The sequence below is a fragment of the Aphidius gifuensis genome, linkage group LG3, assembly GCF_014905175.1.
Source record: "Aphidius gifuensis isolate YNYX2018 linkage group LG3, ASM1490517v1, whole genome shotgun sequence".
Lineage (NCBI taxonomy): Eukaryota > Metazoa > Arthropoda > Insecta > Hymenoptera > Braconidae > Aphidius > Aphidius gifuensis.
Window position 1 is genome coordinate 18,753,533 of NC_057790.1, and position 12,637 is coordinate 18,766,169.

The 12,637-nt window shown below is 24.4% G+C and overlaps 3 protein-coding genes across 4 annotated transcripts; 1 reads left to right on the forward strand and 2 right to left on the reverse strand.

Annotated features, from left to right (window-relative positions):
- Positions 1 to 518: 518 nt before the first annotated feature.
- Positions 519 to 2,599, reverse strand: LOC122850999 (transmembrane protein 62-like). The gene is made up of 6 exons (XM_044150044.1): positions 2,464 to 2,599; positions 2,219 to 2,380; positions 1,978 to 2,142; positions 1,079 to 1,903; positions 646 to 664; positions 519 to 549 (listed from the first exon to the last, which is right to left on the reverse strand). Exons 1-6 carry the CDS (start codon positions 2,597 to 2,599, stop codon positions 519 to 521), a joined length of 1,338 nt encoding a protein of 445 aa, XP_044005979.1.
- A 3,217-nt stretch (positions 2,600 to 5,816) lies between these two features.
- Positions 5,817 to 11,209, forward strand: LOC122852459 (synaptotagmin-1-like). 2 transcript variants are annotated; one of them, XM_044152257.1, is made up of 10 exons: positions 5,852 to 5,883; positions 6,189 to 6,257; positions 7,931 to 8,045; positions 8,448 to 8,601; positions 8,768 to 8,970; positions 9,036 to 9,223; positions 9,299 to 9,406; positions 9,482 to 9,602; positions 9,864 to 10,219; positions 10,301 to 11,209. In XM_044152257.1, the coding sequence occupies exons 4-10, from the start codon at positions 8,456 to 8,458 to the stop codon at positions 10,580 to 10,582; spliced, it is 1,404 nt and encodes a 467-aa protein (XP_044008192.1). In that variant the 5' UTR covers positions 5,852 to 5,883; positions 6,189 to 6,257; positions 7,931 to 8,045; positions 8,448 to 8,455; the 3' UTR covers positions 10,583 to 11,209. The 2 variants fall into 2 exon arrangements, with proteins under 2 accessions (XP_044008194.1, XP_044008192.1); XM_044152259.1 differs by lacking the exon at positions 6,189 to 6,257 and having other exon boundaries at positions 5,817 to 5,883.
- Positions 11,042 to 12,561, reverse strand: LOC122852460 (60S acidic ribosomal protein P1-like). Its single transcript, XM_044152260.1, has 4 exons — positions 12,329 to 12,561; positions 12,020 to 12,170; positions 11,668 to 11,775; positions 11,042 to 11,467 (listed from the first exon to the last, which is right to left on the reverse strand). The coding sequence occupies exons 1-4, from the start codon at positions 12,398 to 12,400 to the stop codon at positions 11,454 to 11,456; spliced, it is 345 nt and encodes a 114-aa protein (XP_044008195.1). The 5' UTR covers positions 12,401 to 12,561; the 3' UTR covers positions 11,042 to 11,453.
- Between the last annotated feature and the right edge of the window lie 76 nt (positions 12,562 to 12,637).

Sequence of the window (12,637 nt, forward strand, 5' to 3'; positions counted from 1 at the left end):
TAAAGGTCAATACATACCTAAACATTTTTTTTTTCTCTCTCAGTTTGTAAAATTTCAGTATGTGGTCTCTCTGTATTAAACTCTCTAAAAACATAGTATAGTGGGGACTTAGGTGAGATAGTAAATTCGGCAGTTCATGTATGACTATGACGTCAGATAATATACCAAGAAACCGCATTTATATTTTGTTTTGAATTAGAATTCCTAAACCTTAGACATACGTCATCATGATCCAGGAAAATTATTCTTCATCTTGCATCATGCTTTCTGTTTTTTCAAATAATAAATATGATAAATAATAAACTAAATTTAATATAAAAAAAAACCTTTGCTCATGTAGATATGTTTATTATTTATTAATCAACTTTTTTTTAATATTTACAATTAGTAATTTATAAAATTACAAATAATTAAAATATGTTTTTTGATTTATTTTTTTTCAGTCAATTATTATTAAAAATGAGCAATAATTATTTAAATCTTTATGATGTCAAAATTCAATTATATAATAACTAATTTTATGATGGTGTCCAAACTGATCCAGCACATCTAGAAAAAATAAAATAAACGTTAATAAATTATAGCCATATTTAATTTGATTAATCTAATTGTCAGTTGGAAAAATAATCAATTTAAATTACTAACTTGATATAACTTATTGAGACTTGATGAGCATAAACCCATAAAATTACAGCCATAAGTGTAGACCAAGTCAAAAAAGGACACAATAAAGTTGCCACAGTACCATAAGAAATCCAAAGTATTACTATCAAGTACATATGAAAAATCATCAATATTATAAAAAATAAATTCCTCCAAATGAATAATAATATTTTTGGTTTTTTTCTCTGTAACTTGTGAAGTGATTGGTATCTAAAAAGAATAAAGTAAATAAATTAATTTAAATTATAATAAATCAAATAAATCAAGTAAAATTTTTACCTTTTATCAACAGTATGTGCAAGAATCCACACAAGTGGAAAATAAAATGTTAATAATTGTAAAAATCCATAAAAATAAGATAATGATGCTGGTATAAATGAGTGTCCAACAAATATTCCCCATGAATAAATAACACCATATTTATCTTCAATAATTTCTCCAGCTATCCATGGACCAATTGCCAAATAAATTGGATAAATAATAATTGGATAAAATATAAAATCAAGTGTAGATAATAACCATATTTTTCTAACACAAGAACGTATCCATTTTCTACGTATTCTTGGATTATCCCTTTGTTTTTTTTGACAAAGACCATGAAGATATTTGCATATACACAATGGAACAATAATTATGATACTCATAAATGCATAAAAAATAATAGTTATTAATACAAATGTTTTTGTTTCAGTATTAAGAATAACAGTAGAAATAAATGAAAAAGATGGTTGTGTACCATCAAGTGAAAAATATTGTAATTCCGTTTCTTTTGTTCTTCCCATTTTATCAATTATTTTAGCACGTATAGAATTAGTAGCAATTTTATACAATGATGAATTCCACTCAGTAACCCAAAGTGGATCATCACCAACTTTATAACAATTTATCCATTTTCCATTATTTATTTGAATTGAAACATTAACAACTGGATCCAATGAAAATGCTAAAACTCTAATATGAGTTGAATCAACAATTGATTGTATATTTTCTTTTTTTTTCATATGATATAATGCATTTTTTGGATTTGTTATTATACCAATTGGCCATTCATCATGTTTAACATCAACAAATGTAAATAAACCATTGTCAATAACACCAAGACGAAATATACGATGTTCTTTCCAATCAGATACTTCAATTTCAAGATATCCTTCATTTTGTATTGTATACATGTTGGGTGATAAACCAGCAAATGTATGTAGATGACCACAAAGATAAGCAACTGATTTTTCATCTTTTCCTGTGATAAAATAATAATGAAATAATTAATTAAAATATTTAAATATAATTTTTAATATATATTTATATTATTACCTATTATTTGTTTAACGTCTTTTTCATCGTCAGTTATAATACAAGATGTTGGAAAATGACCAAACCAAATGTTATAATCACTTTTTGATTGTTTAGATTTTTCAATAAATTTAGTTATATGTTGAATTTCAGTTTTATCAAGATGTCCAAAAAAATCAAATGGTCCTAAAATATTAATAATTGTTTATTTTAATAATATAAATAAATATGTTAGATATGTAGTTTTAAAATATGTATTTACGTCTTGGTCCAGGTGTCATACAGGCATCAACAGCGATAAATGAATAATTCGTTGAACGTACAGTCATTTGATGGATAAAAGAACGTGCCTTTTTTTGACCTTGAATTGAATAATTTAGATAATGATTCTCTGGTGAATCGATGGAGATTATATTAAAATTATCTGGATAAATAGAAAAAGAAAATTTACATTATTTTGTTTAATAAGTTAATTTTTATTTCGATTATTTTTTTATTAATACATACCATGATTTCCTCGTATGTCCAACCAGGGGATATCACCAGTAGTTATTCCAGACTCATCTAAAACCTCTTTGTATTTTTTCCATTCTTGTAAATTTTGTTTAGAGCCTCCCCAACCTCGAGTTTTTCCATCGGTCATATCACCAGTTGCAAGAACGACTGATGGATTAATTTTTTTAACAGTAACATTGCAAAATTTTTTTAATTCAAATACTCTTTCTTGGTCGGAAAATATGCTGATATGAATATCTGAAATCTGAAAAAATTAAGTATAGATTTTTTGTATTATTTTTTATCTTTTTATATTATTTTTTTTTTTTTTTTGTATAGAATGAAATTTAAAAACGATTACTGACTTAGTATATATAGAAAGTTTTTTTATATTTATATATTTTATATTTCTTATCAGTCAAAAAAAAAAAAAAAAGGTGATTAAGATCGAGCATTTGATGAGTCATAAGACCGAATATTATTTAAAATAAAAAATAGAAAACATTAATCAAGAAAACTATTGTAAAGTAAAAATATTTATATATAAATAAGTAAAAATTGTGTCTTAAAATAAAAATAACGTCTAATATTGTTAAATAGAAATTTATCTAATTTAATTTATAAATAGAAAAAAAAAAAAAAAAAAAACGAGTGTTGATTGTCGATAATTAGAATCAATATTTTTTTTTTTTTTGTAATAGAATAAAGTAAAATAAAAAAAAAAAATAAGCATGTAAAAATTGTATCTTAATAATACAAATAATTCATAAATTATAATTTTATAAAATTGAATTTTGTATGAAATTATTTTAATTTATAGACAAGGAAAACAAGAATAACTCACCTGCAAAAACCACATGGTGTGATTTATTGATGTACTAATATTGTATTTTTTGAGTAATTTATTTTCCTCATTAATTTCATTATTAACTACTGATTTAACAACTCCGAAAATAACAAATATTAAAAATCCAAAAAAGAAAATATTCATTAAAAAAAACTTCATGATATTATTTTAAAAATAAATTATCTTGTTGGGACAAAAACGAAATTAAATATCAAATATTGTGGACCATTTTTGAAATATAAAATAAATTATTGCTAAAGAATATATTGGAAAGAATAAAATATACACAGTTGACACGTTTACGACGATATTGATAGGTCGATCGTTAGCTGACAAACTAAGCTTAAAAATTTTTTCTCTCACCGCAAGCGGTTGATAAGGTGTCGCGTCACAATCAAATTTTATCTAAGCTTTGCCTAAGCTAAACATGTATTTAGGAAAAAGAAACATATATATACCTGTGTTAGACAAAGCAAATTGTTATTTATGTTCAATAGACAACTTGATAAGTTTTTATTTTATAAATATAATATTTACACACTAGACAATTAATAAAATAAGAGAAAAGTTAATAAATTCCAAATATTAATATTAATATTAATATTCTTAGTAAATATTTATTCAAGCAGTTAGATAGAATAAAAAGTTATAATTCCTTAATAAAGATATTATTTATATTTATTATAATATTTATAATATATAGTTTTCTTTTTTAATTGAAGATTTATAACAAGAACATATAGAACTAGGAAAGAGGTATTTCATATCATTTGAAGCTTACTATCTCTAATTCTATAATTCCCTAATAAAAAAACGTTATTTAACAGGAACATAGAACTAGCAAAGAGGTATTTCATATATTTTAGAGCTTACTTCTTCTATGTCATAATTCTCTAATAAAATTATTATTTTAATATTTTTTTTCTTGAAAAAATATGGTATTTTAACAGGAACATAGAACTAGCAAAGAGGTATTCCATATATTTTAATGTTTACCATCTCTAAATTATAATTCCCTGATAAAATATATAATTATAATTTTTTTTTCTTAAAAAATTAACGATTTCTAACAGGAACATAGAACTAGCAAAGAGGTCTTTTATATATATTTTTAAGCTTACTATCTCTAATTTATAACTTCTTAATAAAATATATATTTATAATTTTTTTCTCCCTGAAAAATTCATAATTTTCAACAGGAACAAAGAACTAGCATAGAGGTATTTCGTGTTTTACAAATTTTACCCGGGAAAAATTCTTAAAAAACGTGTAGCGAAATGAAATGTTGTTATACCGTCAATAGATCAGATTAGTTTGTTTGGTTTCAATTATGTTAATTAGAATTTATACGAAGATAACAAATATAATCGGATTGCAATTAAATTAGTGTATGAATATATCCTTTTATTTTTTTTTTCGCTATATTACAAGGCATAATCAAAAGTTATTTGAGATCTTATGGTGATTATATTACATTGCGTAATTAAATCCAAAAAATTCTTATTAACCGCTTTAATATTGAAACATGCAAGTTGACTACATGCATCACACAATTACTATTATATGAGGACTATCAATATCTGTATGCATCACTCCATGGTTATCACGTGACACACTCTATTGAAATTGAATTATAATTAAACCAGCCACGTGCAACGATGAAAAAAAAACTCGTTATAAAATTTCTACTCAATTCTTGATGACTGTTTACTTTTCTTTATTACAATATATATAGATCGATGAAACCATCTAGTTTCCATTACACTTTTTTTTCCTCTTATTATTGTTATTATTATTCACAACAAATTTTTATAGACTTTTTAGGAACTCAGTATATAGAAAAAAATATGCGTATTGATAAAAATAATGAATTTTCAATACAACTGTACATTTTAAGTATTCCTTTATACATTTATACATTTATGTATTTTAACAACATTCGATTCAATTATAAATTAAAAATTTTATTAACTTTGTATTTTTTATTTTTCACGACAATTAAACAAAACGATACAAATATCTTTCAATTTAAATTGTCAAAACTTTATAAATTTCATTATCTTAACGGTGGTAAAATTCATCAAGTAACTTTATAACTATCAATTATAACTTGATAAACTTTATAAACTAATTTTTGAATTATCTTTATTCATGACCAGTACATAAAATTATTTTTAAATAATGAAATCTAAAAAATTATAATATATATATTTCAATAAAACATAAAAATCACAATAATGAGCATGTAAATTTGAAGAAAAAAATCATCCCTGTACTGCGTATTTCAGATGTATTATAAAAGAGAATAAAAAAATGGAGATAAAACTTTATACATATATACTCGAAGGCTACAACTTGAAAAACACAATTACAAAAAAGCTATATATTTGCGCTTGCGTATCTATTTTTCTATATTTTTTTTTTTGCTCACCCCATAATCCACCCAACCACCCATCCTCGTCAATTTAACTCCCCACCATCATCTACAACGCCCGGCGAGAGAGTTGCGATGTCCTTCGATAAACCCCTGCCTTGTCAGTATAATATTGTCCACGACGGACAACATTTATATCATCACCGTAAAGGTAATAGCAATATACATCAACAAAAACATTACAAGCTCTCAATAAATACCTAAATAATTTTTAATTACAAAATTAATATACCTATGCAGTAAATCTCAATCTTATATTTTAAAATTAATTTTTCTTTTCAAATCGCACAGTGTTTTGTAAATTAATTAAAAATATTTGCAGATTTTTTTTTTTTGTTTATCATGTGGCAATAAATTAAAGTGCAATTAAATATTTTTTATAATTAATTTAATGTGGGTGTTGTTTATTTATTTTACTTTAGTTTTTTAATAAAAAAAAAATTTTTTTTGTAAAAGGGCACAGTAAATAGAAAGGTCATAGTGACGTCAAACAAAGTTTATTTGAAAATATCTATATCTCTGACTGTAAGTTAAAATTCTCACGTATACACATATATAAATAGATAAATATAGATAAATAAATAAACAATTTTTAATAAATATATATTAATTTTTTTCAAAGTAATAAATTCTATTGTAGAAAAAAAATTAATTAGTTTGATTATTCGTAGAGATATTAGATAAAAATTAATTAAAAAAAACAAGGCTATTATATTGTTTATAATTATTTAAATATAAATCGAAATAAAATATTTATATTCCATCACCATATGGTAACGAGTATTTAACAATTTAAGTTTTCAAATTGAGCTTATTTGCATCTGGAGATTAAAAATTTAAATATAAATAAACAAAAGGATTAAGAAATGTTAATTAAAAAAAAAAAAATCATAATAACTAAATTTAAATAAAATAAAAAACTATTTCATTGTTGCTAAATTATTTTTATTATTTATATATTGTTAAAGAAAAAAAAAATAGTTTTGATAAATTTTGGGTTTTATAGAACAATAAACACTATACAGAAAAAAAAAATATATTTATCAAATATATAATTGTTATTTTATTTATGTAATATATTATGTGTATTGTTTGTGTTACTTTGTGGCTGCACATGTTGTCCTTCAACATTGTAAATGATTAATAACCAGTCAAGAATGATTAATGACTTTTGTTGTCCATTGAACTAATGTACATTGAGTATTGTTATTATTAATCAAAGCTTTTTACATAAAAAAGTTTTGATGCTTTCAATGAAGCTATTACAATATCTAATTAAATTGAATAAATAACATTTATATATAAATAAAAAAAAATAATTTTTTTTTTTTATTTATTTTCTCAAATTTAATTATAGTAATGTCATTATAAATGAAAATAAATGTTTTAAAAAAAGACTTATAAATATTTGATTAAATGGAGTAATAAAAAAAGTTATATTAAATTCATTGCTGGTTTTTTTTTTTAGAATAGAAAAATATTTTAAATTAAATTCTATTTCAAGGGAATTTAAGAATTTACGTATTTCAAGAATTTTTATGGATCTTGATTAAAAATTATATAGGAAATTTATAAATATAAAAATTATATATTAAATTTAAATAATTAAAAAATTTTTTCATTTAATTTTCATCAGTGTAATTGAATTTTTTAATCATAAATAAATTATAAAAATTATATCCTCGTTAAAATATATTTAATTTAATAAATTCAATGGTTAATAAAATAATTTTTTTTTACAATAATAAAAATATATAAGGGAAAAATAAAAAAATTATATCTAGGTATTAGAGAGGCAGTTTAGTGTGTATATAAAAAATGATTGAGGGTGAGAAAGTGAACGACAGCCTAGGGGTAGAAATAGAGGTGGAAGAGGGTGATTTTAAGAGCGAGTTCAAGGACAAACATTGAATTCTGATAAAAAAAAAAAAAGGAAAAAATGATAGATGGCTAACCAGTAAAATTGGAAAATTTTATTTGTGGATCAACTGGTTCAAATTTTCGTAACTTTTATAACCCTCTATTGATCTAAGTAAAAAAAAAAAATACATATAGAATTTTTTATTTATGTGTATTGTGGTTTAAATAATTTACGAGTTTTTTAATTAAATTAAGCAATCAAAAACGTTACAAAATTGTTTTTCAATTTAATTACATTGGTGTGTTTTAATTAATTTATTTTTGCTTTTGTGTCACAGGTGACAATTCTATCGACGCTTTTATAGCAAAAAAAAAATAGATATAAAAAAAAAACACAACACTGAAGGACGATAATTATGTAGATAAAGAAATAAAGGACATCATTCCACTTTGGTAATATAATTTTTTATATTTTTGACATGTTAACATAATTATTTTTATATATTAATGAGCTAAAAAGAAAAAAAAAAAAATTGCTTATGATAGAATAAATAGTAATTAATTATTATTTGATAATAGAATCAATTTGTCAATATCTTATATGAATACCGGAAATTGTGTGTCGATTTAATAAGTTAAAAAAAAATATATATATTTTTTTTTTCATATTTTATTGTTTTAATTTAATAATGACAAGGCTGTTTTATTTTCTATATCATTTTTCTACAGCTTATTTCGATAAAAAAAAAAAAGTTTTATACGGAAATATTTTAATGAAAGAATTCCGGAGTAATCTCTGGATTTATTGCTGTAATTTCTTGAGATTAATTTCATAAAAAATTGTTTTTTATAAAGCTTGGAGGATGGAAGCACACGGTGCAGGATTGATTGCCGTCTTAGGAATAGTTGGTGCAGCAACTGGTGCATTGTCGGCTATTTTTGTTTACGCAATGTGTGTTAGACGAAGTCGATATCCAATGTTTGTACCTGGGGGTGGTCCACTTAACTGGTAATTTAACATACTTTATCCATTAAACATTGATTTAATAATATTATATTTACAAAAGCACTCAACGCTTTTTTTCCATAAAAATAAATCTTTTAGTTATATATAAAAACAAGTTGATATATTTTAAAAATAAATAAATACTTGTTATAAAAAAAAATTGTTAAAGGTTTGAAAAGGATATGCTTGATAGAGCTGAAGAGGCATCAAAATTATCAAAAGAAGAATTTATTGAACTTGCTAATGTAAATGCTAAAAATGATTGTGATTTATCAATGCTACAAGATTTAAATGACAATGTTGTTTGTGAAGAAGTTGAATGGACAAGAAGAGATCCACCTTATGATGCTAGTATTCTAGATTCACGTGAAGGTAAAATATTAAAAGCTAAAAAAAAATTAACTAAAATTATATAAATTATATTTTTTAAAAAAAAGTTATTCAACGTCTTTCTGAGGGTGATGATGAACCACCAAAAACACCAGTTAGTCCATTTGCACCATCACTACCAGGTGGTAGTGTTATTGCCTCGGATGATCGTATGATTATTGTCAGACCACAGCCAAGAACATCAACTGGTTCTAGACTCAACAGTGCAGACAGTGAATATGGAGTATTTCAAAAAGTTTGTTTATTCCTTTTTCTATATTTAATATTATATTTATATTATTTTAATTACATCTTATATATGTATTTAAAGCAATCTTCATGGTCGTCATCATCATCCTTGGATGAGCCTGGAGGTGAATTACAATTATCCCTCGCATTTAATTCATCAAAAGGAATTTTAACAGTTAAACTTCTTGAGGTAGAAATGACAAAAAAAAAAAAAACCCATTATAAAAAATGTTATATAATAAATTGACAATAAAATGTTTTAAAGGCACATGAATTGCGAGCAAGAGAACTGAGTGGGAGTGCTGATCCTTATGCCAAGATGAGACTACTACCCGATCGAAGTAATACGTGGCAAACAAAAGTGCACAGGCGCACCTTGAACCCTGGTAATAATAATAATATATATGTATAACTTGAATGACAAAAAAAACACATAAAATAATATTTATCATGTAAATTAAAAAGCCACATGTTGCGTGGGTTTACAGCTTGATATTACACAACTGTTGTAGAAAAAACGTGACCTATTTGAATAATTAAAATTTTCATTTACCTTTTAAAAAATAATCTCTTTTTTTTTTTTTTTTTTATACTTTTAAATTTAATTAATTAAAAACAAAATATATATGTAATTTATTATTTTGTAGTTTTTGATGAAGAATTTACATTTGAAACATCATCATTATCTGGTACAACATTGGAAGTACTTTTGTATGATTTTGATCCTGTATCAAAACATCGTGCACTTGGCTATGTACGTTTACCATTACCACCTAAAAATCAAGGTACAGATCATATTGGTAATGAGCCAATAATATTAACAAGACCTATACATAGATATGGTGCTGAAGGAAGTGTATATCGTAGTGATCCACTTGGTGAATTAATGGTATCATTATTTTATGATATAACAACAACAAAATTAACTGTTATTGTTGTAAGAGCAATTAATTTACTTATTGCTGATGATTCTGGTACACAAAGCTCTGATACATATGTTAAGGTAAAATATTAATAACATAAATAATAATTATTAATAAATTTAAATGTTTATAATATTATTATTTGTTTTTTTTAAAAAAAGGTAACAATTTTTAAAGATGGTAAAGGATTTAAAAAAAAAAGAACAGCAATATGTCGAGATGCTCATAGTCCAGTTTGGAATGATGTATTAACGTTTGATCTTGGTGATGATATATTATCAGATTGTAATTTGGAATTTTCAGTTGTAAGAACAAGTGGTGAATTATTGGCACATTGTGAAGTATCTAAAAAATGTCAAAAAGAATTATTTCAACGTGCACTTGCTGGTAAAGGTGCATCTGTACAATGGGTACCATTAACTGGACCAGATAAACGTGAATAATTATTTTTCATTATTTAAATATTAACAAGGAAAATGTAAGATGAAACTTGAAGATAAACAAAATCAAAAGAGAACAAAAAAGAAAAATCATAAAATAATATAAATGAATTGTTTGATAATATGAGAAATTAAAGAAATTATTATTATTTTTTTTTTTGTTGGGTACTATGATGGTACACAATTTGAGATGATGGAAACTTTTTTGTGAAAAAGTGATTTGTATCAACGATTATATTCGCATTTATTAGATGATATTTGTATATCAAAATACTAGATTGTTTATGTGTTTAAATATGTATTAATTATTATGGATTTTAATTATTTTTATCAAAGCAAATGTCTGGTACTTGCTACTATTTTTTAACATGAAAAAGAAATAAGATAAAAATGATCTATTTGATTTTAAAATAAACGTACAAATCTTTTTTTATTTTTTCTATCAAATTCAGGAGATATATGAACAAGTTTATAAACTACTTTGTTTTTTTTTAAACTTAACTGAATTTTAAGATAATTGAATTTAAAAAAAAATAAAGGATTTGTTTATTTTTGAGTTAATCGATTTTTCATACTATCCCGGGACACATAACATTGAGCTGTCAGAAAAAAAAACCTTGAGAAATAATATAATATAACTGACAAATTTATTTTTTAATACGCACATTAAATTTGTGAAAATAAATAAATAATTATTCGAGGCAAGACTAGAAATTTTACAAGGACGAATAAAGTCTTAAAATTAATAAATGAATTGTGGTATTAAATAAAATACATTAGACATTGTTTTTACGTTTTTTTTTTTGTATTTTTTTTTATTTTTTACTTGCGCAAAGTACAATAGACAGAATTGGACCCTCAATCATTTGTAAATCTAGTCAAAGAGACCTGTAACACAATAAAAAAACAAAGAAAATAATTAATAATATATTCTGTTTAATGTTTTAATGAATATTGATGGCATTGATATTATTCATTTAAAGTTAATCATCAATATGATTTTTCAGCTAATACATGCTAAAATAATAATCATTAAGATTGGAGGATGTGATTGAATTTATTTATTGAGATTGTTAAATTAAACTTACCGAATCCCATATCATCGTCAGATTCTTCTTCTGGTTCGTCTTTCTTTTCAGCTGCTTTAGCTGGGGCAGCTTCACCTGCTGAGGCAGCAGCAGCAGCAGCAACTGGAGCTAAACGAAATTAATAAAAAAAACATTAGAATATCATTCATGATACTTTGATCAAATAATAGTACAATAATTTAAAATGTTGATAAATAGCAGCTAGTTTTAACTGGGATAATTGTTAAACCCGACAACATACTTCTAACAAATTAATTTCCTCGCTATCGCTGACCTAATCAACAAGAATACGTATTGATCTGGTGGATGAAAGGAGGTGTTTTCAAATGGATATTAATTAAATGAAACTTACCACCACTTGCTGGAGCAGCACCAGCTCCTGAACCAATGTTGCTGATCAAATCTTTGATGTTGATACCTTCAAGGGCCTTGGCAAAAAGACCTGGCCAGTATGGCTCAACATCAACATTGGCAGCCTTCAAGATTGTTTGAATTTTCTCTCCCTAAAAATTATAAAATGAAAATATTAACAATCACGTATTAATTGATCTAAAAACTATCAACTTTTAATTGATTATTAACAATTTGGTATTAAAAAAATTCCACAGCACTGCCATGTGACATATTCTAAGGTTATGAGATTATTTTTTTTTTAACTTACGGTAACAGCAACATCGTCATCAGCAAGGATGAGTGCGGAGTAAACGCAAGCAAGTTCAGCGGTGGTAGTCATTTTATTAATTGATATTTATTTAAAATAAAAATCGATGTATTTAAATAAGTATGCAAGTCGCCGATTAGGCCTTAGCTTTTCTCAAAGGAAAAAGAACAAGCACACTGTGATCAACGATCTTGTTGATAGAACGCTTCAAAGCGAAAGGACGGAAACGGCGGCTGCGCATATTTTTCTCTCTCTTGATATTAAAGGTTTTTTTACATGAGTTTAATGCTAAATAGGTCACGTGAATAT

What these genes read in the sequence shown, in the direction of transcription:
- LOC122850999 (XM_044150044.1), bottom strand. Translation starts at nt 2,599, where the DNA reads ATGACCGATGGAAAAACTCGAGGTTGGGGAGGCTCTAAACAAAATTTA. An exon ending in TATGACACCTGGACCAAGAC is followed by an intron (nt 2,143 to 2,218) that starts GTAAATACATAT and finishes TTAATATTTTAG; the next exon opens with GACCATTTGATTTTTTTGGA. An exon ending in AGACGTTAAACAAATAATAG is followed by an intron (nt 1,904 to 1,977) that starts GTAATAATATAA and finishes ATTTTATCACAG; the next exon opens with GAAAAGATGAAAAATCAGTT.
- LOC122852459 (XM_044152259.1), top strand. Translation starts at nt 8,456, where the DNA reads ATGGAAGCACACGGTGCAGGATTGATTGCCGTCTTAGGAATAGTTGGT. An exon ending in TATTCTAGATTCACGTGAAG is followed by an intron (nt 8,971 to 9,035) that starts GTAAAATATTAA and finishes TTTAAAAAAAAG; the next exon opens with TTATTCAACGTCTTTCTGAG. An exon ending in GCTCTGATACATATGTTAAG is followed by an intron (nt 10,220 to 10,300) that starts GTAAAATATTAA and finishes TTTTAAAAAAAG; the next exon opens with GTAACAATTTTTAAAGATGG.
- LOC122852460 (XM_044152260.1), bottom strand. Translation starts at nt 12,400, where the DNA reads ATGACTACCACCGCTGAACTTGCTTGCGTTTACTCCGCACTCATCCTT. An exon ending in ATGACGATGTTGCTGTTACC is followed by an intron (nt 12,171 to 12,328) that starts GTAAGTTAAAAA and finishes TATAATTTTTAG; the next exon opens with GGAGAGAAAATTCAAACAAT. An exon ending in TGCTGCTCCAGCAAGTGGTG is followed by an intron (nt 11,776 to 12,019) that starts GTAAGTTTCATT and finishes AATTTCGTTTAG; the next exon opens with CTCCAGTTGCTGCTGCTGCT.